The 26,682-nt window shown below is 43.9% G+C and overlaps 3 protein-coding genes across 3 annotated transcripts; all 3 read right to left on the reverse strand.

Moving 5' to 3' along the window:
- Positions 1 to 600: 600 nt before the first annotated feature.
- On the reverse strand, positions 601 to 11,030 carry qser1 (glutamine and serine rich 1). The gene is made up of 13 exons (XM_084013170.1): positions 10,534 to 11,030; positions 8,411 to 8,520; positions 8,031 to 8,168; positions 4,252 to 7,581; positions 3,729 to 4,033; positions 3,483 to 3,599; positions 3,265 to 3,398; positions 3,000 to 3,184; positions 2,750 to 2,887; positions 2,559 to 2,656; positions 2,214 to 2,360; positions 1,941 to 2,036; positions 601 to 1,827 (listed from the first exon to the last, which is right to left on the reverse strand). Exons 1-13 carry the CDS (start codon positions 10,641 to 10,643, stop codon positions 1,687 to 1,689), a joined length of 5,049 nt encoding a protein of 1,682 aa, XP_083869296.1. The 5' UTR covers positions 10,644 to 11,030; the 3' UTR covers positions 601 to 1,686.
- A 527-nt stretch (positions 11,031 to 11,557) lies between these two features.
- On the reverse strand, positions 11,558 to 15,074 carry prrg4 (proline rich Gla (G-carboxyglutamic acid) 4 (transmembrane)). The gene is made up of 6 exons (XM_084009988.1): positions 14,540 to 15,074; positions 14,293 to 14,456; positions 14,189 to 14,216; positions 13,652 to 13,790; positions 12,886 to 13,080; positions 11,558 to 12,792 (listed from the first exon to the last, which is right to left on the reverse strand). Exons 1-6 carry the CDS (start codon positions 14,631 to 14,633, stop codon positions 12,765 to 12,767), a joined length of 648 nt encoding a protein of 215 aa, XP_083866114.1. The 5' UTR covers positions 14,634 to 15,074; the 3' UTR covers positions 11,558 to 12,764.
- A 3,254-nt stretch (positions 15,075 to 18,328) lies between these two features.
- Positions 18,329 to 25,698, reverse strand: eif3m (eukaryotic translation initiation factor 3, subunit M). Its single transcript, XM_084014148.1, has 11 exons — positions 25,570 to 25,698; positions 24,485 to 24,617; positions 24,191 to 24,329; positions 23,828 to 23,951; positions 23,624 to 23,718; positions 23,334 to 23,417; positions 23,054 to 23,153; positions 20,275 to 20,356; positions 19,401 to 19,544; positions 19,042 to 19,102; positions 18,329 to 18,569 (listed from the first exon to the last, which is right to left on the reverse strand). Exons 1-11 carry the CDS (start codon positions 25,609 to 25,611, stop codon positions 18,446 to 18,448), a joined length of 1,128 nt encoding a protein of 375 aa, XP_083870274.1. The 5' UTR covers positions 25,612 to 25,698; the 3' UTR covers positions 18,329 to 18,445.
- Between the last annotated feature and the right edge of the window lie 984 nt (positions 25,699 to 26,682).

Consider the following 26,682-nt stretch of genomic DNA (forward strand, 5'->3'; position numbering starts at 1 on the left):
AGACGTCCAGTATCGTCTCCATCGGTTTGCCCGTACTGGAATCTCAAACGCTTGAGCCTGACCGGCCGTCCTCCGCAACTCCAAAGGCCAGAGGACAGTGGCTTTCCTCACAGAGCCGGCGCTGCAGCACAGAGACGCTTCTGTTGTTCGGGGCTTGCCAGTCATTTTGCATTGTGGCGGGACAATCATATTTTATTCAACGGGCTCAAGACCCCCTCAGACGACACAAAGTCAGCCACCCATTCAGAGGGAATAGTTTGGTCATGAGAGCATGGTGAGCCGTGTCCTCTCCCCTCGATTCATACGAGCAAGTTTAATTAACTGCACACTCCAACAAGCAGGTGCCGTTTCACGTGTTAAACAGCCTCGGCATGCAGCTCGAAAACCCCAAACTGCCTTCAAGTAAAGGCAGAGGAATCATCATATAGACTGAACTTAGAACCTCCTGTTAAAAAAATGTAAAGCTCCAAGTATAATAACTCCCTGAGCTAAGACTTTCATGCTGCTACAGCATTTTTTAAATATATATATATACACGTCACACACAAGCCCCAGATAATGTGGAAGATGTGAAACTCCTCAAACATACCAAAGCAAACCTCTAATACATGCTGCACTTTATTTACAAACTGCACCTGTAAAGAACAATGTTTTTTTTGTAGCATAAAATTGATAATTGACTTATAAAGTGTCCATTTTGGAAAACTGTGAAAAAAAACATTGGAAAAAGTGTCTTAGAACAATATTTACTTCTGTGAAAAATATATATCTATTTGTCATAAAATGTGGGCTATGTCTGTAAAGGAGTATAAAGACAACTTATTTAATTCATTTTACCCTCTGGTAAATTAAGGTCATAATATTTGATTAACTAAATTGATAAAAAGCAGTCCTGGAACAGCACTGACTTGCATCTTATAAGAAAACGGGCGTTTGAAGCACAAAAGTTAAACCAATATAGACACAGTATATACGTACTAAACTCCTCCTGAAGAGAATCGCTGAAGTTCCCACCTCCATGTTCTTTTATACAAAATGTACATTATATATAAGTAGGCGCTCCGTTACAAAATTTATGTTTTACAAACAGTATATAACTACAGTTATACATAATATATATATTTTTTTTACAATAAATCAATTCTCAGTATGTGAGCCTGGATATCAAATGATTGACGAAGGCTTGTTATAACTGTAGGCAATCAGATTTCTGCATTTTTATTAGCTGTGTTCTAATTCCTATGCCAATTGTTGTCCATCTAGTGCATACTCACTGGTTATAATCTGGCATTTAACTATAAAAAAAAAAAGGATAAAAAACTATTATAAATCTATGAAAGGCCCATAAAAAGTGAGCTTGTAACTACAAAAACTTACAAAGACTAGGAGAAGAATTAAACGGAAGTCTTCCAAAAATGCTCCCAAAACTGAAGTCCTTGTCCTCTGGTGATCAAGTTACTGCTTTCTGCTGGGATGCAGTGATGCAGACTATTCACTTTCCTGCTGTCCCACTGTTCACCTGCAGCCCCTTTTAGGCCACAGACCCCCCAAACGTCTTTCAGGCCAGTCAGCTGACAAGCCCCCTGATTCAAATCATCTGGAAGGAGAGACTCACGCCACTCTTTTCTGCTGCCATTCTGAGCTGGAGGCATCCTCATTTGCTTATTCAAACCCATCAAGGCTGGATCACCGGCAGGCCTGCTGCACTTGATTGATTAACTCTCCGAAGCGATCAAAGAGCCCCTCTACCCAAGCTCCGTTCTGCAGACACTTCTGCACCGTCTCGTCCTGCCCCAGGTCCCCCGTCTGCACCCGCAGGGATGCGATCTACAGGGCAGGAAAAACACATAAAAAACCTTCTGGAAGAGCTTGGCAAAGGAAAGTAAACAGCTCATCCAATTCAACACAAGCTGGAACAGCAAGCATCCACATGTACTCACCTCGTCCTTACACATGAGGTACGTGTGGTACTTGTAATGCTGCAAAGAGTGGTACAGAGAGAACCACTGGGTTTTCTGCTGGTCCACTGTGTACTCCTGGAAAGGGACAAGCAAGGGCAATGCTGCTCAAGATGCTACCTTTGATGCCTGATATTTATTTCATAAGCAACATCATGAACAGTGGCTTCAGGGATCAACAGAATAAATGACTCCCTCTGCTGGACATATATTGAAAGCACAGTGCATTTGACCAAAAACATCATCTCGTATTACCTGTGGCACTTTGTTGGGCATCTTGTGCGGTTTCATGTTTTTCCTGTTGTAGGCCTTCCCGCTGAGTCGCACTTTAAAGGCCGGGGTTTCTCCGTCCTTCTTCAGTTCAGTCACCACTGAGATCTCCGGGAAGCTGTCCAGAGCCGTCTGAAAAAACACAGGAGAGATGCTTCAGTTGTACTGTGGTGACATGGTGTTCATCACACGTGGTTTTTGTGTGGAAATATGCACTGTGATCAAATCCAGTCTTATTACAGATACCTTTGCTTTTCACTTTTTCATCAAAACAGTTCCAGGTTTGTAAGGTCGCCTTTTAAACAAACAAGATGACAACATCACACCCACCTTTAGGACCTGCCCTACATGCAGTTTGTGAAGCAGGCGTTTGGTGTTGTCGGTGATCATCCCATCCACTCTTTTCATATGTGGCAGCAGAAACTCATCTGAAATGGGACAAGTCAACAGAGTTTCATTCTTCTTTTCCATTCAGTTCATGGCCTACAATAAAGCAGATAGTAAAAAGTCCATTTCCTCACCATTTGCCCTCTCGAGTGCTGTCATCACATCTTCGTCTAAGGCAATGCTGATGAGCAGTTCCACAAAGCTCCTGAACGTCTCCTTCATGGTCCGTGTGTTGAGTAACCGTGAAGCAAATGGTACTGGAGGGTTTAGATCTAAGAGGGTTTGAAATCAAATATCATGAAGAGGCGGTAAAAAGATATTTAAACTACAATCCAATCGTATATGCACACTCAATTTAAAGACATCAAAAAAAAGCTTCTTCACCGTCATCTTCACCACCTTCATCTGCAGATGACCCCGAGGCGGTGGGTGAGAACTCCTTCCATTTCCTCCTCTTCTTCGGTGGGGGCTCTGCTCTGGGCTTGACTGGTTTGGGTCGAGGCTTTTGACTTTGGAAGACTGAGGAAGGAGCGGCCGTCAAGCCCAGCAGAGTTTTCACCTGGACGCCCCTGGGTGTCGGAACAAAGCAAGTTACAGCACTGAAGAACCGTGTGTCAGAGAAAAAGTCATTCCATCAGTCTGAGCGTACCTCAGCGAGTTCATCGGCTTGCAGCGTGGCTTCCTACGACAAACGCGTACATACTCCCTTTTGTTTACCGTGTCCAAGAACTTCACATACACCCGCTGGTACATGGTCTTGGCATCACCGAAGTATCCGAGATACTACACGTACACAGAGAACATCATTTGAATGATTAAATATTCTTACATGCATACATGACTATTGCTGTGTCCTGTTTGACTTACACTGTTGGTGGCTGAGAAGACTCTCTTTCCATCTCTCAACTCAGGAACAAATTTCTGCAGCAGAGCCTTCTGCACTTTCCAGATGGCTGGAGGCTCACTGCCTGCTCTCATTGTCACCTAGACACATGCACAAGACACCAGCCGGCTTCATTAAGCAGGAAAAGTCACAGTAGGGGAAAAGTAAAACGGTGAATGTTCTACGACAAGATCTGATGTAACGGCTGAGATCTGACAGAAAGGCCGCACCTTTAAGTTTTCGATATCTTCATTCCTGACGACAAACTCGTCCCTCTCCCTGTACATTCCCTCGCCTCCGCTGTCCGACAGCTCCTCGTCAGTCAGGCCCTCGATGGCCACGCTCGTCAACTGCACAGCCAACTGGCCTGGTGGGGTCTCTTTAGGCTCCTCTTTGGCAGCAAACACAGTCCCTAATGAGACGGCGCTCGCCGTCTGTATCGGAGTGGCTACCCGTGACAAACAGGTCTCGGTGACAATGTGGGGCATGGTGGGAACCTGGTCAGGCTTCATCATCGAACCGGGGGGCTGGTTATCTGGAGAAAAATACATGACTGTATTAGAAAAATCCTTAAAAGCTTAAACGTAGTAAACTAGACTTGCAAGAGGCTCAAAAACAAAGCATTTCCAGTTGCCTACGATAAAGGTTCCAAAGATTATATTGGAAAACACAAACAAAAGATGACAATAATATAAAAGCCTGTAGGTTGATGCTCATGATATTATTAGCGACTCTTGACAAGTGTATTATTACCTGGCCTAGTTTTCCGATCTGACGACTCATCCAGAGCTGAAAGCGCTGAGCTGATGCTGTTCCGCAGGGCCTGGTTCTTCCCAGTGTTCTCCTCCTCATCCGAGCTGAACGACGGCAGAGTCTCCAGGTTCTTTTGCAGATCTTCGTCCAGGCGCTTCTGTTGGGAGCTCACTCCATGGCTCTCCTGGGGAATCAAGGGCCCGGCCAGAGTCTGCAGCTTGGGCGGCAAAGAAGGCAAAGAACATGGCGGTGGTTTGGAGGTGGTGCAGGGCTTCCTCTGGCGACTAATGGTTCGTGTAGGACTTGGAGAGTATTGCTGTTTGGGCCCAGATTTGATGAAGTCAAGGAAGGAGCCGATGAAGCCAGTTTTGACTTCAGGCTGTTTCTCTTCCACTTCACGGATCTTTTGTCTGATCCTCTCCTGCTGCGGGCAGCCATCATAAACACCGTGGGAGGCAGACGGCGAGCTGACCTCACTACCCCTGGAGTTTTGCCGCTTTGCCTGCCCGCCGCGCTTGGCCGGTCTGGCCTGTCCACCATCCTCCTCAGGACCACCTGGTTTGGTCAAGGACTTAGAGCGAGCCTTCTTTTTGGGAAAGTCTTCACCGCCTTGGTATTGCATGAGGCCGTCCTCTGTTTTAATACACTTTGCACTGCCCTTGACTCGACTATGGAGAGCTGGGAGGTCATACACCTGCCCGGCTAAGTGATAGTCGTTCTCAGAGCTTCCGCCGTCTCCATTTGTGTCGAGCTCGTTGTTGTTGTTGTGGTGAACAGGCTGACCCTGGCAGTCTGTTGCCATCTGAACATCATTTAGAGTCATGGTCATGCTGTGGGAGTTAGTGTTGGTCATGGCGGACTGTTGTGCTGTGGAGAAACTCGGTGACATGTGCCTTATATCCACAGTCTGGAAGTGACCTTTAGAATCAACAGGGCTCGCCATCACTGCCATTTCAGCCTCGGCAGAGGATGTAGCTTTGACAAAGTCTTGTGGTGTCACGCCACAGGCTGCAACCGTGGCAGCCAGGATGTCATCGACATTCGACAAAATATTTCTGTCATCTGCAAGCAGCATGGAGTCGGGGAAGCAAATGGAGTTGAGAGCAAAGTGGTTCTTGGCATCATTTGTTTGCTGATTTGCCGACTGGCTGTAGTGGTGTTTAGAGGAATCGGGGCATCCTGAGCTCTGTTCAGACACAACTGTGCCCTGCTGTCTCTGGGTTTCAGGGACACTGGGGCCCAGGAGTTCCCTGCCCATCTGAAGATACTGGACATGAATAGGGCCCAGATCTTGGGCTTGTTGGATACCTTGCACAGATACCACCTTTGAAGTGTTTTGACCATGGGGGACAAGGGGCTGCTGAAGTAGAATCATTTGGTTGGGTTCGAGGAGAACCTGCGTGCTGGGGACGGTGATGAATTGGGTGTGGGCTGCAGCGGTGTGGCTCTGGGACTGGATATGATTCTGGTGGTTTTGTGGATGTAGCTCAGGAGATTTCAGTTGAAGAGAGTGCTGCTTGAGCTGCTCTGAGCTGAGGGGCACATGTGAAGATATGATGCTGGAATTTGTAGTTTTGGTGCTGGAGGTTTCCTGGCCATTGGTGCTACTTAGATGAATGTGCTGTTGGCTTAGAGAACCCAGCCTTTCATCCTTTATCTGTGCTGCGTTTGTATGACCTAGTCCCATTAGCTGGTCGTCAGAACGGGAAAAACTTCGGATGACGCTTTGCGTTTTGTGATGATCATCCATTTTTGAAACAACATAGATGACATTGTTGTTAGCAGACATATTACTAGCCACAGCAGAGGCTTCCATTGATGCCTGCTGGAGAGCATCTATGTCCTGGATAGGAAGCTCTCCCAGTTTCTGTTTGCCATATGTTGGCTTTATGTCCTGTATTGAGGATCTGATGTTATTTTGTAAGGCTTGAGCAGTCGAAGAGTAGGTAGGCAATGGTGCAGACAAAATATATTTATGGGGCTGTGTCTGCTGCTGGGACAGTGTGTCATGCGTTTTACCTCCCACTGAGGCTTGCAGGAGGTTGTAGTCCTGTGAAGAATTTGATGCGGTAAGACCCGTGGATGGGTAAGAGGAGTTGAGGTTAAGTGATTGTCCTGTGGCATAACTCTGAGTCACCGAAGATTGCCCCTGTGACTGAGATGTGAAAGTCACATTTGGGGCACCCTGAGAGTGGCTTGTGGGATAGCTCTCAGAGAGATTCCCCTGACACAAGCTCTGGACCTGGGCTCCATACTGGATCTCCTGCTCCTGACTCAGCCCAGGACTGGTGGAGTAAACAAGAGCCTGACTAACCGATGCCACATTGTCAGACTGGCTTACTGACAGGGAAGGCAGAGTCTTGTAAACGGGGGAGTGTTTGTCCGAGGTGGAATGGGAGGGCTGTGACTGGGTGTGGGGGGTGATATAGGTTTGAGACAGACTACTGGACATTAGGCTGGATATCTGGACCGACTGCTGATTAGCAATCACTGAGTTCTGCTTCTGTCCTGGGGAGGAGTAACGGTCTGGAGACCCTCCAGTCAGGTTCTGAGAGTGCTCATGACTCTCATCACCACCAGCGGGGTGTGGAGCTAGTTTGGAAGAGCAGTCTTTAGCCTTCGGCACAGAAGTGGATGAATAAGCTTGAGTTACTGAGTCTGTTTTGTGTTGTGGAGCATGATTGACCACTTGGGAGGAATCTGCTCCAGTGGAAGTGCTGCAGGACACAGGGGTCTGACGGGACGGGTCCTGCTGGTAGGACACATCCGCTTCACTGACAGAACCAAAGTACCCCTGTAAGGAGTGCTCTGCATTGGGCAAATGCTCTGAGGCCGCATGGGTGCTGGAAGGCCTCTGGTGGTGTTTGATCACACTACATTCACGCTGAAGAGCTCTTTCAATAGAGCCCGAGAAAACGGTGGCCCCGTAGGGTTGTGGGGCACCATGAGGGGTAGGCAGGGTAGAGGAAAGCAGGCTGAACTGGGGCTGTAGGAGGTGGGGGGCTGACTCTTGGGCTGATCGGTACGTCGAGGACTGCACAGGCAGAGTCGAGCCCAAAGCTGGGGAAGAGAGATGATTGAAGGCCAGTGCAGTTGGAAGCACAGTCTGGCTTGACTTGAGATGGAGGAGGGGGTCATGGTGAGAAAACAGGCCATTGGTGGAAGTGCTGAAGGCAGGATCCTGGAGAGCCAAGGATGGGTTGGTAGCGTAACTCCTGGAAGGGTAGGCACCAGTGTGCTGATAGGACGACAGAGCAGCAGGAGAGGGGAAAGTGGCAGCAGAAGGCAGGGCACCAGTCAAATACAGCTCTGTGGTGGAGGAGTTGTTACCTGCATAGCACAGAATAGACAACATAAGGACAGAACAGGGAACATTAAGAGATATCATCCACGCATAACAGATTAAACCCATGTACACGTTAGATAAAAGTGTGATTAACCAAAATGTGGAAATAATGGCACCCAAGTACTTTTGAGAGGTATACTTTTTCCGCTTCAATGATTTAGAACATGTATAGCAATCTTTCATCAGATAATATGCACCGTGGGGCATAGAGGAGAGGGCCGGGCTGATCCATGTGCGTACATGTCCAAGTTGATTTGGGATGTATAAAAGTAAATCGTGCACTGACAGGTGTACGTAATCTGACTTTTTTTTGGCATATGTACATTTCCTTATTTCTACATAGGCAAACATTTAGTGGTGATCCTACTGTTTTATACATGAGATCCATTTAACCACCCTAGTAACAACACAGAATGAGTGGATGTTTTCTCACCAGTAGGCCATGATGCGGGTCTAAAGGGAGGAAGCAGTGAGGCACTAACAGGTCCAGCCTGAAGGCTTCTAGATTCCATGGCCGACAGGAAGCTCATGATTGAGGTCTCAGAAGAATTACTGCTCGAGTCAAGTGCTCCTGATGGTCAAAAGAGGAGAAGAAAGTTTTTTGCATTAAAAATGTAAAATTGGGTCCGCAATGCTGTTTTAAAATGTATTTTTTCCTTGTTTTGAGTACCTCAAATTAGATTTCCTTTACAGTCACCATTTTGATCGGTGGCACATGCATCACAAGGTGATATCATACCTCAAACAAATACACCTGCACAAATAGATGGTGAACTGACCCTTTAACAACTGTTTATAGCATTCGTAACTCACCTGCTGCTGCAGGAAGGTGTGATGTAGTGTAGGTGGGAAGCTGGTGGGTGGAAGTGTAGCTTTGCCGCTGAAGGAGCTCTGCATCAAGGTGTGCTGCACCATAACTGGAACTGCATCAACACACAAACATGTTCATGAACGCTTTCATCGACACCAGCAGCAACTAAGTAAATGGACGCTCTTGACACCCAGCAGTCTGTAAAGTCTTGGCTGTCTACCGAGTGACAAACACCCTCCAGAAAATGCAATGACAGTTAATATGATGCATTCTTTGAAAAACTGTGCTAATTACATACTAGTATTGGACTATCACAGAAAGAATTCAGTCATAAAATGCAAGTTATTAAAATAAAACATACGTCTTTAAGGCTGCCACAAATCATCAATTCTTCAAAAAACAAAGTTAACCCATTGGTGTTGGTCATAAACATCATATAGACTATCAACATTTTGCCATTATTATGCTGAGAGGAAATAATCCAGCAACAGATAAGATGCCCAAACCTCTCACTTGTAAAATGTCCGTTAAAATGGAAAGTGAAGTTTGTGAAATGTAGAATTCACCAGTGTCTGTTGTTGACCAAAAAATAAATAAAAGCGGATTGCTCTGCTTGGTGTGAGGAACACTGATTATGTTTGCCTGAGCCAATAAGGAAAAAAGGGAAGTGTAATGTCTGACACAGAAAAATCATAGGAAATGCATATAAATTTAGAGACAATCTGGTGCAGCCAGGCTGATCCTAAGTTAGCCAGAAGGTAAACATCTGTGGAGGGACATAGCGCTGAAAGGGAGTCATCAGCCTCTTTTTCTGGTCCCTTCCACAGACAAACACACAAGCAATCATCGTTATGCAACTCTTCTCGGCTATTTAACTATAAAGCAACATATAGTCACGGCCAATTAATGCAGTCCGCCACAAACGATCTGCCACATAGTCTACATTACTGAAGATTAAAATGTTCAGTTTTTGTTGACACTGACAAAAGGGGTGTTAATTAAAACAGAATGTTTCTTATTGAGGTCACGGTTAGTGGTGGTGCTGTACTGGACTGCATTATTTTTGAAATGTGTTTCTAATATTCTTCCCCCTTCATGTGAGTAAATTGGGTTGGGCATTTGGAACACCGCTCAACGTAACGCAATCCCGTGCAACACAACTGGAAACTGCAACCTCAACAACATCACATTATCATCTTCGTAAATGTGGAAATTATGGAGTTGTTGCCTTGAATAGCATTAGATTTTTTGCATGTGACGCTAATAAAGTGGCCGCTGAGTGAATCAGTTAGTTACCAGATTGTTTCAATGAAACACAAGTGTTTCCTTTCATAATAGTGTACTGGTGAGCCAAGCATAAAAATCGATTCCTCATGCAACAAATCTATTAAGTAATCATTTCTGTAGTCTGATCTAGTGGATCACCTTATCCATTCTGCTGGCCCCTCTCTGCAAGTAAATAGCTGAAGTGCTATTTATTTTGTTTCCTACTTATCTGCAGCAGATACTACAAGTTTACCATTCATTATTAAAATATGAAGTACAGTCTTTGACCAGGTGAGAGCTCTCAAACTTTGGCAGGTTTTGTGGACTGACTTGTCTGTTAAACAAACATATTAATAAAGTAAAAGATAATAAGACAGCAATGGAGCTCTAACTGAGTCCTGGTATAACAGATGTCGACACGTAGCTCTGAGGTAACACATAGCTGCACCACTGACTTAAGGTGCACTAACTGACATGGCTAGCATCGGCGGCTAGTTACCCATCTTGTTTTGGCTTTGGCGAGCACCTGTGGGACACGAAAACAGGCCGAGAACAAGCTCGTTTAAGCCGGCTGGCTAGCAAATCATTCGGGTAATGAAATCCCCCCCTCTGGTCGGCACCACGGCTGTGAATGTGCACGAAGAGGCGGTGTGCTAGCGAGACCTAGCAAGGTGGGAAACAAACGGCTAATGAGCCGCTGACAACTCGAACCCTCCACAACTCAAATTCCGATATTCCCCTAATTCCTCCGGTGGCGCCGAAACCCCCCAGCACCTCTGCGCTGTCCTCCGACAGCAACGCTAGGCCCTCCAGCAGCGGCGTTTCCTTCGGAAGGTGCCCTCTCCTTCACCCGCTTTACCTTGGCTTGACACTCGCTGTGCTGCGGTCATAGGCCCAAGAAGCTGCGGTCTGTGCTGGTGGAGCCAGCGCGTCCGCGAAGCTGGAGGTCGGGTAGTTCCTGTCCATCATCCGGTGAAAGATTCACTTCCCCGACGGAGCTTCGTGGAGCAGCAGACGCACATCGTCGCAGCCCGGGGTCCAACCCACCGAGCGTCCGGCCGACCAGGGCAGGCAGGCCGGTCAGAGACCCGCGCAGTCCCCGCGGAGCCGCCGTGAAGTCGCGCTGGATCCCGGATCAAAGTGGACCTTCAAGCCGTCTGGGGGGGATTCGTTAATGTCTGCTCATCTCCCGTCACGGAGAGCGCTGCAAGCCCTGCATGGTTTCACGTACCCATGTTAGTTGATTTCCCAGGATGCACCGCACACTTTCGCTGGAAGTTTTGTAGTTTTCCTTACTTCACCCAGAAGTTGAGCGCCAAGTTTCAATTTATTATTGACATGATATAAAAACGTGTTTTTTTCCTAGTCACCCCACAATCCACGTATGAAGTCATACGTCATCGCCTGCCACTGGCTGTATTGGAGTTATTATATAAATATATATAATATAATATATAAATATATATAATAACTCAGTGAATTAAAGAATAATACATTGAAAAAAAGACCTCCTGTTGAGGATTGACAGTTTTGTTGAAATACCCTTTGTGCTTTTATCAGCACCCTTATTGATAACCATTGTTATTCTGGAAATATGCCATTTGATATCTTTAAAGAAATGGTATCTTTGAGTCCTTAGCTGTATTTTCCAAATAATTTAATTATATTGGCTGCATTTTACATGAATACAATACATTTAAAGGTAAACAATCCCAACTTCTTAGTATTCACAGGATGTCAAACAGTACGTTGACTTTGTTTTCAATAATTCCCAAGGTTGTGTAAATTAAAGAACATACCACGTTTTGACACGTAATGAGTACACTACAGTCATATTGCACACATACACACCCTCACACACAGATGAAAGATGAGACACAAAATAATTAAAATATCCATTTTATTTTAAATATCTATAAAAGATTTTCATTTCAAGTAGTTAAGGCTTGAATAAGGCAACCCTTAAATTAATTCTCATAATGTCACCAAGCTGTTGTAATGGGAATTTACAGGCATATATAAAACTTCTTAACCCTTGTATTTCTGCATCACCTGAATGAGACACGAGCACCCAACATGTTAAAAATATGCATAGAAATAACAGTTAAGTGACTTTTCTTTGGAAATATTATTACATTAATCACAGCTATATATTTTTTTGTAGAACTGTAAAATGTTGTATTTAAATGTGAAATATTTGTAAAACTGCCTTTAAAGAGCTTCCACCTCCATCTATTTATAGTACATTTAATAATTAACCACAGTGTATATACTGAAAGTAAACATGACTTCACATACAAGAAGAACATTCTAATTAGCTGGTGACTCAAACGAACATTTCCTGACACAACAGAAAGGTATAAACTATGGAAATATATATATATTTTTTTTTAAATAAAAAAGTAATAGATGATGATATACAGCTGGAAGTACACCGTGCATTTTTACGAAGCCTGGATCAAAAGGCCTACATCAAAATCACTTGTAAAATCCTTAAAAGCAGTTTCTTTATGGCAATATTACATATAATACAATCATGCTATTGAACTTATTCTTGCTTATTTTTCCTTCTGAAGGAGACAAACAGATGTGTGAATCCACAAATCAGTCTGTCTCTCTTTAATTGCAATTAATACTTATTATGTAATGAAACTTAATCCTAATCTTGCTCTCAGCTCGTCTATGCATGCTGTGTCTAAAGCGACTGCTCCTTAAAAGCCAACTCTCCAATACATTATTGATTCTTCATTTTCATTTAGACAAAAAGCAGCAACATGGATAAATGTATTATAAAGCTTGTTCAGGTTTAGACCTGGGGGAATAGTTAGTAGAAACTACATTTGGCACAAGCAAGTTAAGAAGGGGATTATACCACCAAGGGAAAGGTGAACCAACAGGCCAATAAGAGTACAACTGTATGAGTGGGGGAAAGATAATCAGAGCAATAAACAGAAGACATAACAAGTGTTTTAAATCCTGTGATGATGAAACATTGGTATAGAATGGTAAGTAGAGCAGCACATTGTAAATGTAAGTTGGAAATTGTCTGCTTAGCGTTGGCAGACATGTAGGTGTGTTGTCCGGGAGATACTACCGTCGCACACTTCCAGGTCGTGAGCTAAAACCAAAAATAAAGAGAAAATGTTATTTAAAAAAAAAAAAACTTGAAAAGTGATTTAAGACAGAACTGTTAAAAAACAGATGCACATACCCAGGATAGGGAGGAGGCGGGGCATCGTACGGCCCACTTCTTGCGACTGCCTGCTCGTAAGAAGGCAACCCCACGGGGTTCAGGTCCTCCATAAGGGGTGGGAGTGTAGTTGGGAGGACAGGTTGTAGGGACACCTCCTCCAGCCGTCGCATGATTAGAGTAGCATTACTCCTCCTCGGTCGTACCCGGACAGTGCTGTGAGAGGAGTGTAGACACACATATCATCGTCAATCATATGTGACCACAAGTATGGTTTCATCTCGGTGGCGAGAAGCAGGGACACATAGTTTGAACCGGTATAGAGCTTAAACAATTAACTGAAAATTGTTCCATTTCTAACTATTTTGATAATTAATTCATGATTTATTTCAATTTCCAAGCAAAATAAATAAATAACTCACTGGTTCCAGTAAATTGTGTGTGTGACGTTTTCCACTATTTACATTTTATTGACAAATAGATGAATCGAAACAAAGACCAACAGGTTGACCGAGAATGAAAATAATTGTAAGGTAAGAACAGATTAACAAACCGATAATGGACAACAGCAACATTTAATTATACTGTAAACATCTGTGTGCATGTGAAAATGTCCAAACCTGTTCAAGTACCTAGATTTCTGGTACAACAGAGTTGTACTAGTACAAACTGGAGTTGTACACGTGTGTATAACCTTGGAGGTAGTGCAGCTAGAGGAAGGCAGTAATGCTGGTGCAGGGACAATGTAGCTGCCGTTCACAGTCATTAAAAAGACTCTCTCACTTACTTTGCACGGCTGAGGCTCTTGCATTTGCCTTGACAGAAATACCAAACCAGGAGGCAAACGATGACGAGGGTCACTCCACCAGCAATCAAGCCCACCACCAGAGACGTCACATCAACCCGTGAGGGGCGTTTGTCCTTATCTGTGGACCGTCACACAGCAGTCAGTAACTGGACAGTGTTACTATGTAATTATTATTCATTTCATATTGATTATATTGGTTTGGGAGTAGTGGTGTCCATAGTTTGAATTTCTACAGAAGCAGACACATTTATTGGATCTATTCAGAGTGCAGTCATCACGAATGCAAAACAAAGAGGGAGTTGCGGAATTAACTCATGACTCAAAATTGGAATTTGACTGACACATTGAGTTGCTGATAACTTCCAAAGTGATTTACGGCTGTGGAACAAGTGGTTTAACAGGTTTGTTGTTGTGCTCGCTACAGGCAAGGCCAGATAAAATACACATTACATAGTTATAACATAACCTGCATGTAATACACGTTATCTACTTGACGCATGGAGGTGTCTCTCTTACCTGCGGTGTATTTCTTCCAAAAATCTTCCTGCAAAACAAAGCACCATTAGTACATGTCTCCATCCACGTGAAATGACGTCAGCAGGCAGCCGGCATCACTTAACTGTAGCCGGGATGTTCTCAAACACCTCCCTGGCTTCCTCGTAGTTGCACACTTCTTCATAACACTCCCTCTCCAGATTTCCAGGAACAAGAATCTCGAAGTCAAACCGGTTGAACAGCAGATGGCGACCCAGGAACGAATTTGCATCCCCCTCGTCCACAAACACTGGGATGTCCAAACAGGGGGAAGTGATTAACAGGAGCCGCTCCGACCGGACGACGCGTGCGTTTATTCCGATAATATCTCACCTGCTTGGTCTTCGTGCTTTGACAGCAGCCTCCTCACACAGGCCGGATCTCCTCCCGACACCAGTTGGAGGAGGACGAACAGAACAAACAACATGGTCCCGCGTGCAGCTGCGCGAGGACACCGGGCGGGGCGGCACACACTTCAAACGAGCCCCCTGTACGGACACCTGGCCTACCTTCACGCTCCTTACCTGTGATTTAAGTGTCACATAATGGAGGGCAGAGTTCACCGGCGACGAAATGAAACCTGGCTCGCGGTGCGGCAGACAGACAGACAGACAGGCAGACAGACAGGTAGGATCCGTGTGCGATAAGACGAGTCCGGAAACGTTGAGCGACGGTAACGAGTTCAGCAGGCTCATTAAAAGTTTAAAAGTTTAAAAGTAACAGTCCGGGAACGCAACACAGTTCCTGACTACGAGAGGAAAACAAGCTTTTGTTTTCTCCCTACAAGTGTGGCCCCTGCTGCTCCTGAACTACCTGCGCAGACTCAACCAATCGATCGCGTCCACCTGGATGCACCAGATCACGTATGGAAACACCAGCGGGCGCTAGATGGCGGTTGAAACCACGGAAAGTGAAAGTTTTTTTTTTAGTTTTTTTTATTGACAAAATCATGTACAAACAACATGGCTTACATTTTTTTTGCATTCAAAAGGAGCAGGTGCATAGAGGGATGCAGAATAGAGACTACATGAGAACATAAAACACACAAGAAATAAATCAAATCTAATAAAATAAAAAATAAAATAAATAAATAAAATTTAGGAATAAATTAAAAGTTAGCTAGGGCTTTTCTCGCAGAGTGTATTTTTCGAATAGTTTCATTGCATATTTTCGGAAAGTGAAAGTATAGCCTTCATTCAGCAAACCTGGAGGCCTGTTCCTCCTAACCACAACTTATTTTAGGCCTCGTGATCACATTAAGCATTGATTCTTTTTTAAGCTCCTTCAAAAGATCAGCAGCTTCGTCTAAAATTAAAAGGCGAGGAAGAAATATGACTTTATCCTTAAAATGACAAACCAAAAGGTTGTTTGTTAATTTTTTATTTATTAAATCTTAAAGCCAGCAGCATGAGTTTAATGCTGCTAAACCAGGGACACACTTTAATACTTATCTTAAAAGGGGCTACCATTGAATATGTAAAGCCGTGATAAATAGAACAGTGAGTCCTTACCAACCAACCGCTGGTTGATCTTCCCAAGTGAGATTTATCATACACATAACACTGCTATCTTACGGGATCTTCTTGCATCAGGACCCTTTTAAAAGCACTGCCCCTCCTCGCTCAAGGTCTCTCGCTGGGATCAGGTGACTGCACTACTATGCACAGGCCTTGTATGGTGAAAAGGTGGTGTTCTACTCTCATAAACAGGCATCTGCATTAAAATGCATTTCGTCTCCACCAAAACGAACCGTCACAACTTTAGAGACACAGCAAGACATGAAACAACACAGAGAAGATACCCTTTCCCTTTCTGGCTGAAAAACTCCATAAGAGTGTTTATGTTTCACATTTCATACATCTGGCTCTGAGCCTCTTGGCCAGTGTTTATGTAAAGCGGAGATAGGATGCGATTGAACATGATCTGGCGGACTACTGGTGCTAATTGAAGGGCAGTGAGAGCCCTTCTCTCATACTTGGCTATGTGTCGGGATACCATCTGAGTCTTAGTTTCACCCACAGGAATGTTGATATGAAGAAAAGGGCTGAGGAACATTCCAGACTTAACTAATGTGTGATGATGTCAGATGATAATGCCGTATCACTGTTATAATGACGAATGGTATATCTTATTGCTCAAAAATGTGACCAGTAAAATGTGACCAGTGGTCAAGTATTGTATCAATTGATGGGGATGCCCTTTACTGGTGTAGCTGGTTGAGGAGGAACTACTTTTCACTACTTTATATACAGTTAGTTTAATCCTCTTTTTCCCAATCAAGCATCAGGTTCCATCCAACGAGTCCCAAAATATATATGAGGGGTTGTGACATGTGAGTAAAAAAGAAGAAAAGTCCTGACTTCCTGTTTTTTTGTGTGAAATATTGTTGATTTCAACACCACTGGAGAACCGTTATTTAAATTCAATTTAGAGAGGAAATCTTTGGCGTAATGTAGACATTTGAAACATGTCAATTATCTATATTTTAATCTAGCCATTATCTAAAGTTGTAAAATAAATAGTGTGGAGTTCAAATGTAGCCTCCAATAATGTGAGGGGACGTATAGATTTGCAGAAAATGGAAATACAAGTGCCTGAAGGGAGTAAATGCCCCTGGTTACTCATCTGCAGATAATCTGAGCTGCAAGAGAGGCCCGTTTGGCAGCTCAACTTCCAAATGGAATATCAACTCATTTACTTTTCATCACTGAATTATGCAGAACTACTTCTATCTGACCATGATAAGGAGGGGCTGTGAGGCTTGCACCAGATAAACCAACCACAGCGCACAGTGTCTGCATCTGGGACATCTCACTTGACAGAACGTCCACAAAACAGTTACTTAAAGCCAGCGAAACAAATTAGAGACAAGAATAGAGAGAGATCACATTTTTATGGAACAAGAAAAGTAGCTGACAAGGGGAGAAAAGGAGCATATGCTGAGCGATCAGAATCAAGATATAAGGCTTTGCAAACATTGTGTTAAGCCCCAGTAACATTCATTTCTATCTGCTCTACACCCGACCTCGCAGGTGGCTGTGATGAGGTTATGCTCCCGAGAATGTGTTCCGTGATTTACACCCGCTGATAAGAGTCAAAGATGCTTGCTCCCTGTGGACAACTGGACAGAAGTGAGCGGTGAGCCTCTGCAGACCTCCGCTATGATAGGATAAAGAACACACTGCAGCAACATGTGTACCTCTTAATGCCCATTTCACCCGAGTGAAAATATTTTAGTGACAGGGCCGAAATAATCAGATTACGACTTTAATCGGTACAGAATGAGGAGTGACACACCACTAAAAGTCAAAGTAAACAGTTTGAGCTGTGGCTTTATTAGTCAAAGAAAAATCAAATGTATTTGGGGGGGCGGGGGTAGGGATTTCAAGAGTGCAATGTCAGTAGTCTGTACTTTGTCAGTTTATGCTGATTTCATCACAGCCCCAGAGGGAAAGAACTCCAGCAGACCCCTTTTACACCTAATGCCTGGCTCATATATCATTAGAGTTCACATCCTAATGCTCTGGCTCGGTGCCAGAGAACAGATCTCTGCGGGAAAAACGGCACTTAATTTCACATCAATGGGCCGTGGAAAGATAAACAGAAAACTGAAATTTTCGAAGTCCTTGTTTTTTTTCTAATTTTCAGACGCATCAAAAGGCGGTGAGTCATCCCGACTACTGCTGAACGGTATCTTTTAACCTGGTGGACAGATATTTATAGTGGCAGTGAATCGGCCTACAAGCTCTGAACCGGCAGACAGTCATCTTAAGTTCATTCACTATTGTCACCTCTCATGCCTTCCCAGACATGTGACCCTCTACTTGCAGGCCATTTCTCACCCCCAGGGCACAGCTCAGCCAATACTGCCATGTCATCCTTTAATATAAACCAGACGATGAGAGCCGCTGGAGAACAAGTCCCCATTAATGTCACTGTATGGCTTTCTGAAAAGATCATAAGGCAACTAGAGGGGTAGTTGTAGTTATATGTATTATCCATTAATGGACAGTAAAACCTTTTGCTGCTTCAAACATTTTTTTTTTCAAAGTTGTCTATCAACTTCAAGTTCCTTGTGCACTATACATCTATGTAAGAGAAAAAGAAAGAAAGTAGCACATGTGATATCCACTGTTCTTTTATTGGATTATTATAAAAACTGATCAATTCAGTGTGGAGATTTGGAAAGCGGAAAAGAATAGAGGGCCAGGCAGTCTAGACGGTTGGGTTACGGTGGAATTAAGCAGAAGGTGACAGGGCTTGCAGACTGGTCTTGACGGCTGCTAGGTTGGCCTTCCAGGAGGTGAGGCTGTCGTGCAGCTGCTGCCACTGCTGCTTGCCAAAGGTGCGGTGTGTGCTGTGGCTGATTAAGTGGAAAACAGAAACACAAGAATGTTCAAATTTACCCACACGAACACAGTCTGAACGCACACAAACACAGACCAAGGTCACACTTCACAACACTGAGGGGGAAAACATACAGAGCTATAGTAAATGTTGCTTTGACAAAACACATGACATTGTCCATATTAAAGACCTTAAATTAAGGATTAATCAAACGGAAGAAAGAAACCCTCCGGAATCTGAAACTTAAGTTGTTTTCACATCAACAGAATTTCAGCTGTACTGTACATTAATATAATTTTGTTGGGGAAAATATGACAAAGATAATAAAGTACAGACTGTAGTGCAGTCTCACCACACTAAATAGATGGTGGCAACATCACTATAGGACTGTTCAAAAAGGACCGGACCCTGTCTTCTGATACATCAGGTCTTGATTACACATTTGCCATAACTGCCCCTCTAATACAGATCTGTATTCACGTACTTACCTAACAACAACTTTTCGCTGTGTCTGGTCAATTTTGCAGTAGACCATCTTGGTCCGAACAGCTAGAAAGAAAAGACAGGGAGGGAGGGAGGGCATAAATAGGCAGCAAACGCTCCGACAGACAGCAATAAAAAAAAAAATAAAGCTTTGAGAGACTGCACTTAGAAAATGAAATTGGAGAAGAAGCTAATCCAAGTCACAAAACACTAAAAGTGCTATTCTTTGTTCTATGCCATTTTGTCATTGTAAAAACCCCATGATCACCACTGCATTCTTTATTTACAGGAGGGAGACATAAATCAGCCGCCTGTGAGAAAATAACAACACATTTAACAAGGACTCATTTGACATTGCTCGTACCGTCAATGACAAAAGCCTCAACGTCTTCCGCTCCAATCTGCAGCTCCTGTTGCATGGTGTCGAAGGAGATCTCCTTGAATTCCACAGCCATGCCCATGAATGTCAACAGACGCATCTTGGACATGTTTTGCTCGTGAGGCAGGCCTAGAGAGCAAAGCATCATTAAGCACGAAACGGTCACAGTCGATTACTCATGAGTGTAAGTCAAGAGGGCAGGAGTTTCCCCTATGATAATGGTTTCTACATCTAGGTGCAGTCAGGGAATCTACTCATTAAAACAAACACCACTCCACAGTGTCTGTTGTGAAAGTCCATCCTACACATGCTTGTAATTAAACCAAAGCCTTTGGTACTGAGGAAGAGACACTGCTGACACGCACACATTCCTGTACTGTGTCAACAGAGACACAGGCTCAGTATGAACGAGGGCTGGGTGTCATTAAAAGAGACCAAATTACCCTGTATCCAAAAGCTAAAAGTAAATGGCAAATTGAGTTGCTTAGGGTTGTCACCGTTACCTTAGAAGCAGAGAAAACAGGACATTGTACTTTTGTACTGCAGAGAGGTATTCATAAACGAAGGAATCAAATGTGTCATTAAATCCCAAGATTATTCTCCCTCTTAAAGACATTTAGATATGTTATCATAGCATCAGCAGTATAAGATGGTACTCCCTCTTTACACTCTTAAAGTGACAGCATTATATTACAAAACAGGTTTCTCATTAAACATATTGAGTCATAATGTTAAAATATGTCAATACTGCACTGAGTTTTTAAGGTAACCAGAGCCTCGCAGCACATGCACATTTTACCTCATTTATTAACCTGTATACTGTATTTTTAAACATGGTCTTGTGTTTGTTACTACTTACCAAGAGAGTCAATGAAGTCTTTGTTACTCTGGTAAAACTTTACATATGCTGCTAGTTTTCCGCTCACAAAGATGGTTAATAGCTGTAAATTGAGACAGAAGAGGGAGAAATGCAGTTATAAGACCCTAGAAACAGTCACATCATCGTTGTATTATACAGACTGAAACTGTAATGATACCAGATTATGGAGACACATCACTCCAACAAAGACATTTGATTCTTGAAGAACATTGGGCTATTAATACATTTAGAAATGCCTGTTGACCCACTAAAACTTCTGATAAACTGGTAATGTAAAAACACCCGTTTATCAACACCCAACCCTTATAACTGGTTAGCATTTAAATATTGGGTTGTGATGTACTCTGACTGAGACTACATATAAAAAATGCACCCAATAACCATGTAGAATACAGTCGAGGAGCGACTTTTCAGAAGGCTTCAATGGCGGCAACAAAGGCATTCACTTTAGAGCAATAAAGACAGTTTGGCTGGTGGTAATGGCTGGGCTGGCCAGTATGGAGGACAGTTATCCAATTAAGTTGCTTGTTATACGACTAGCGTAGCCACTTTCAGGAATAGCTCAGTAGAAAGAGAAATTAAGCAGGAAGTAAAGTTGGTCAGTTTTTGTAAACCTCACAGGCGTCTGCACAAATAGATAATGTAGTTATCAGTAACAGGGATACTCATGTCTATGTAAAAACACCCAGTGTGCGTCAATCACTCCGGCGCCCGAGCGAGTGGCAGCCTCCACAGTAGCTCTCTCGCTAAGTGTCTGTTTTTGGTGTTTTAAACTTTTTTTCTACGACCTTACTTTCTTATTTTTTTGACACGCCCAAGTTTATTATTCTATCCTATAGATATGGCTACTATCGGGACAGGTAACGGCAAGAAGAACTTTGTTTACTCGAGGGATCAACTATTGGAACTTCGGACAATGGGTCGAGTTGGGTGCATACACCCAATCCCGGAGGAAATCAAGTGACCCTACCGTGGAGTAAGAGCCGGAGCTAGCAGGAGGGCTGGGCAACTGAAGAAGCGGTGGAGGTTTAAACCATCTATTCCGTCGTGCGTGATGGGGAATGTTAACTCGCTGTTCAAGAAAATGGACGAGTTAGCTGCGCTTGTGAAGAACGTGAGGTGGTACAAGGAATGCAGCCTTATGTGTTTCACGGAGACGTGGCTGAATGGAAAGATTCCGAATGCTAACGTGGAGCTAGCAGGGTTCACCATTGTCCAAGCGGACCGGGACAAGGAGCGCAGCCGTAAGGAGAGAGGAGGGGGCCTGGCGCTGTACATCAACAACAAATGGTGTAACCCAGGACATGTGACAGTGAAAGAGGTAACGTGCTGCCCAGACATTGAGCTGCTAGCGGTTAGCCTCAGACCATACTACATACCCAGGGAGTTCTCACATGTTATCGTTCTCATTGTTTACGTCCCGCCGAGTGGTAGGGCAGAAGTTGCGTGTGATCTGTTCACTCTGCCATCGCGAGGCTGCAAACCCAACACCCAGAGGCATTCATTGCGATATCAGGCGACTTTAACCACACCGGACTCAACTCTGCCTGCTTTTCATCAGTTTGTCAACATCCCCACACAACAGAACAGAACAATTGATCTCCTCTACGCCAATATTAAGGATGCCTACACAGCCATGTCACTACCACCACTGGGGAAATCAGATCACAACCTGGTCGTCCTACAACCACTGTACATTCCACGTGTCCGGAGAGAACCAACCACAACGCGTACAGTCAAAAAGCGGATGAAGCCTTGAGAGACTGCATAGGCACAACAGACTGGAATGCTTTCCATTAATCAACAATCATTAGACTACTTAAACTTCTGTGAGGATATTGTTGTTCCCACCAAAACTGTGCGTTGCTTTCTAATAACAAGCATTGGATAACCAGCAATGTCAAGGCCATCCTCAATAGGAAAAAGAGGGCGTTCAAGGAGGGGGATCAGGCAAAGCTGAAGCACGTGCAAGGGGAACTCAAAATCAAACTGAAGGAGGCAAGGGAGAATTACAGAAGGAAGGTAGAGCGTACCGGGCCAATCAGTTAAATAACAGATTTGACTGTCCAACGATTGTCCTACCCCTGCCCAGGAGTGGTTTCTGTTGGTGTGAATGACCGTCCTCTCCCCCCTCCCTCACACCCCATCCAGCCCCCCACAATCAAAGGTGTCCCCGACCTCTATCACCAGCCATCAGCCACCGGCTGCAGACACACTGTGGAACAAATAGTTCCCCCCTACCATCACAGCAGACCAAGTAAGAGCTGAGCTGAGGAGACTCAATTCCAGGAAAGCTTCAGGCCCAGATGGGGTGACCGTGAGACCCAGACTGCTCAAAACCTGCGCCGCCGAATCTGTTTTCTATCAGGCCTACATATTTACATATTTCCTTACTTAGCCATATTTATTATTTATTACTGGTCTCTTGACTATACCTGCACTGTATTGTCTTACCTTGTTGCACCACCGTCACTCTCAAAGTGCACCTTACATACATACTTGCACTTTACTGATCATGTGGATCTCTCTTCTTAACAACCCTTTTAAAAGTGTGTATTTTATTACTTGTTTCTTAATAGAGTGTATGTGTATGCTATGTGTGATATCCGTCTTGAGCTACTTGGACTCTGAATAAAGTAACTATCTATCTATCTATCTTATCACTCTATTCACACGACCTACGTGGGCATTCTACACATACAAGATTGACAGGGACATACATTAGACCACAAAACATTGCACATCCTACAGTACTCACATCATGGATGAGTTCTCCCTCCAGGAAGCGAACAGGTTTCAGGGTGAGCAGGTGGTCAATCAGGAAGGTGTTGGGGTCTTTAAGAGCACGGACGATGCATCTAAAGATGAGGTACAGCAATAGATGTATGTATGAGGGATGTACGTTACAGTGGGCTTAATGACAAACGCTAGGCTGTTTGGGTCTTCAACTATTTTTATCACGTGAAGCACTTTGTGACGTCTGTAAAAGGTGCTATATCAAATAAACATTATTATTATAGATTAGATAGATATATTACCTGTGGGCATCAACACGTGCTTGTGAAGCATTGTCCTCTGTGTAACTTCCCAACAGCTCAACCATCACTTTTGCTGCAGCGTCGCTGTGAAATGAGGAGATAGATACATCATTGAAAACCATCTTGTACCGACATACTTTGCTCGAAGGATAGCACGCTATTTCAGTCTTACACCGAGGAGCATGTATATGCATTAACAAACATATAGGAGTTTAGAAAAACAAAATTCTGTGAATTCATACTTCTGCGTTTGTGCATACGACAACATTAATTTCGCAAATCTGAATCACCTTTTTTTGCAGTCAACCAACGCTTCATACACCAGCCTCAAGAGGACGTGCTTCTTCTCTGTGGTCAGGTTCCAGTCAGTGATCCACTTGCGGACCTGCTCAGAAGCACAAACGGGTATCATAAATACAGCCCGTGGAGATTTGAGAAAGCCTGACAAGTGTTTCTGGTCAGTTATCACAGCTGATCATGGTGGACAGATATACCTGATCAAGGTCAGTGGGGATGAAGGCGATGGCATTACACGTGGCAGCCACCTTGATGAGGCCACAGAAGACCGTGTATCTCACTGTGGTGTTCTCATCCATGCCATGGAACAGGTTACTCAGCCTGTAATATTAAAACATGAAAGAATAGTAACCGTCTGAACTGAGTTTTTAACAGCTCTACTGCCTGTTGATGTTGTCAACACTATCATTATGCTAAGCTTGCAAATCCAGCAGTTTCATATTAACATTTAAAAAAATGGCCTGCTTAGTTCATGCATGTGGAATAATGACAATAAAGCGATAAAAACGATGATGCAATGCTGTGAATAGATTTAAGTGAAAGAAGCAGGAAGGACCCACAGCTGCATCCGGAGGGAAGGTCTCTCTCCTTCACGGGACTTCAACAGTTTCTCACATAGACTTTCGATGAGAGCTTCCTGCTTCTCCGTCTCCAGGATCAGCAGCAGAGACACGATGCTGTTCATCACACTCTCCACATCTGCAGGGACACACGTGATGACACACGGACATCAAGACTAGCTTCAGAGGATACGTCACCGCATTTAGGTCGTAAAAAAAACATGATCTGTGCTCATCCTGGAAACGCATGTCAAAAACATCTACTCGTGAAAAGGGTTAACTGCTTTAACTCACCTTTGTCATCGTCCTTCAGGCAAACATCACACGCCTCGATGATCTGAGCCAGATCTACGTGAAGTCCACCTTCGGAGTTCTCCTCTGATATTTCAGCTCCCTTGGCCTTCATGTAGGCCCTCAGCTCTGAGGCCTGTAAACAAGTCGTATTAGTGTATAATTAGTGTTTAATATCTAAAGTAGCATAGTATGTGTCTGGAATGTAATCCAAATACAGCCGTTTAGCATAATGTCATTTTTAATTTCCATGTTTAGTTTAGTTTATTAGGATCCCCATTAGTTGGGGCGCAGACCCAGCTATTCTTCCTGGGGTCCAGCAGTAAAAAAAAATTAGATACAGTTAAAAATCTATACATTAATTTAATCAAAAATCAATTACAAAATGAATTTACAAGAGTTTAATTTAAAAGGTACATTGAAAATACTCTTTAAACCTAAAATATTATAGATCTCTGGGGATGTTTGCCTCTGGCTTAGGCTACTTCCTTGATGTAAGATTAGCCAAGATGCTTTTTCACATGTTTTTTGAAAGTTAATTGCTATTTATTGTAGTTAGGATAGTTGGCAACTTGTTCCATGCCATAATTTCTCCAATTATCCAACTGTACGTTGAAATGCATTAGTGTTTGTCTTTGGTACATTAAATCGCGTGTGTTTTTAATCACAAAGACTACGTGTTTATGTGTAGGTTGAGTTATCAGCCATGTTCGTCTAACAAGCAGCTTTGGGAGTCGTTTTAAATGCCTTTTGTTTATATAGATGTGACGGCATGGCTAAGCAGCTAGCATTCACCACCATGCTATCGTAACAGCGTTGATGACATCTGTGACAGCGTCACCCGCAAATACAAAGAAAATGAATACATCATCCAGGTATTTATATAAAAACTACCCCAACGGCGAGCTTAGAGGTGTAATTATACGCAGCATGTACCGGTGGCTAGCTAACAATCAGCATGTCCCTGTCAGCAGCGGTTAGCATCCTAGCTGGCTAGCATGCTAAGTTAGCCAGCTGGATGGTTCCCATTCAGCGACTCGTCGACGGGCGGGACGCCGCAACACGAGTGTGTGAGACGCGGGTCTGACCTGGTCCTCCTCCGTAATGTCGATAAATGCCGGGACGCTCATTGTTGTTGGATTCCGTGAGCCTTGAGTAAATCCACGCTCCCACGACTGCCGAGACCTGACCGGAAAAGAAAAGGCAACAGTGCATGCGAAACTCTTCCGCTTCCGGGTCGTGCTGTTAAAGGCACAGTAACACGAAGCCTCACGACGTCAAAATGCGTCGCTTTGAAAATGATATGTGGGCGACTGTTATATAATATATATATATATATATATATTTATTGAGTATATATATATATATATATATATATATATATATATATACTCAATAAATATATATATATATAAACCCTGTCAGTGCAGCACAGCTTCAGCTTGTGCAACCTCTTCCTTCAGAGGTCAGACGACCTCCTAAATTGTAATAGTCACCCAGGCTTCCACCAACATATCCTAATCTTTCATTCTTTCTTATCCAGATATCAATCTCCACTCTGGGAGTGTGACCCTGGATGTCTTGGATGAGCCTCGCAGAGGTGAACCTGATCCCTGGGAGAGGTTATCTGATTGAGCTGCCGTCCGTCCGTGCGGACCACCATGGCAATCCCGGACCCGAGCTTTCGAACTCGGAAACGTTCGGAGCCAAAGGGCAAGGCTCTTCTGCCATACACCCGCTGACCTGTCGGTGTGCTTTATGGGCCGCTGTGGGATCCTGTGTATTGTTACCATGGCAGCTCGCTTGGTGATTAAGGTGAGCGAGGTGAAGAGGGTAAGTGGAGCAGGAGTTCACCCTAAAACTATGCAGTCAGGTTACCAACATCTTTTAGCAGGCCGTGTCCCAGGGTGAAGACACTGCGGAGTGTTGTCCATTTCGAGGAAACACTGCAGCTCACACTTTAACTGTCACCAAAATATGCGTTGCCGATTTCGGGGGATTCATAGATGAGGAGACACATCATTTCTCGAAAGTCTGCTTGTCATATTCCAGCAAAGGGCCTGCACTCCGCTGCTTTCTGCAGGATTAATTGCTTAAAATAGTGTGCTAAGGGGAACTGGCCGACGTGTGTTTCACCATAGTGCTGGTTTGGTGCGTCATTGTGTTGGGAAGGCAAGTGCCTGGTACCAAATCCCACCCTT

The sequence above is a fragment of the Eutrigla gurnardus genome, assembly GCF_963514095.1.
Source record: "Eutrigla gurnardus genome assembly, chromosome: 1".
In the NCBI taxonomy this organism is placed as follows: domain Eukaryota; kingdom Metazoa; phylum Chordata; class Actinopteri; order Perciformes; family Triglidae; genus Eutrigla; species Eutrigla gurnardus.

Excerpts from the sequence above, each read along its gene's own strand:
- qser1 (XM_084013170.1), bottom strand. The coding sequence starts at position 10,643 with ATGATGGACAGGAACTACCCGACCTCCAGCTTCGCGGACGCGCTGGCT. Across the intron at positions 2,657-2,749 it reads AGCACTCGAGAGGGCAAATG|ATGAGTTTCTGCTGCCACAT; the intron begins GTGAGGAAATGG and ends GTCCCATTTCAG. Across the intron at positions 1,828-1,940 it reads ACCTCATGTGTAAGGACGAG|ATCGCATCCCTGCGGGTGCA; the intron begins GTGAGTACATGT and ends CCTGCCCTGTAG.
- prrg4 (XM_084009988.1), bottom strand. The coding sequence starts at position 14,633 with ATGTTGTTTGTTCTGTTCGTCCTCCTCCAACTGGTGTCGGGAGGAGAT. Across the intron at positions 14,217-14,292 it reads TTGAGAACATCCCGGCTACA|GAAGATTTTTGGAAGAAATA; the intron begins GTTAAGTGATGC and ends TTTGTTTTGCAG. Across the intron at positions 13,791-14,188 it reads TTGGAAGAAATACACCGCAG|ATAAGGACAAACGCCCCTCA; the intron begins GTAAGAGAGACA and ends GACGGTCCACAG.
- eif3m (XM_084014148.1), bottom strand. The coding sequence starts at position 25,611 with ATGAGCGTCCCGGCATTTATCGACATTACGGAGGAGGACCAG. Across the intron at positions 23,719-23,827 it reads TCCCCACTGACCTTGATCAG|GTCCGCAAGTGGATCACTGA; the intron begins GTATATCTGTCC and ends GCTTCTGAGCAG. Across the intron at positions 23,154-23,333 it reads GCACGTGTTGATGCCCACAG|ATGCATCGTCCGTGCTCTTA; the intron begins GTAATATATCTA and ends CCTCATCTTTAG.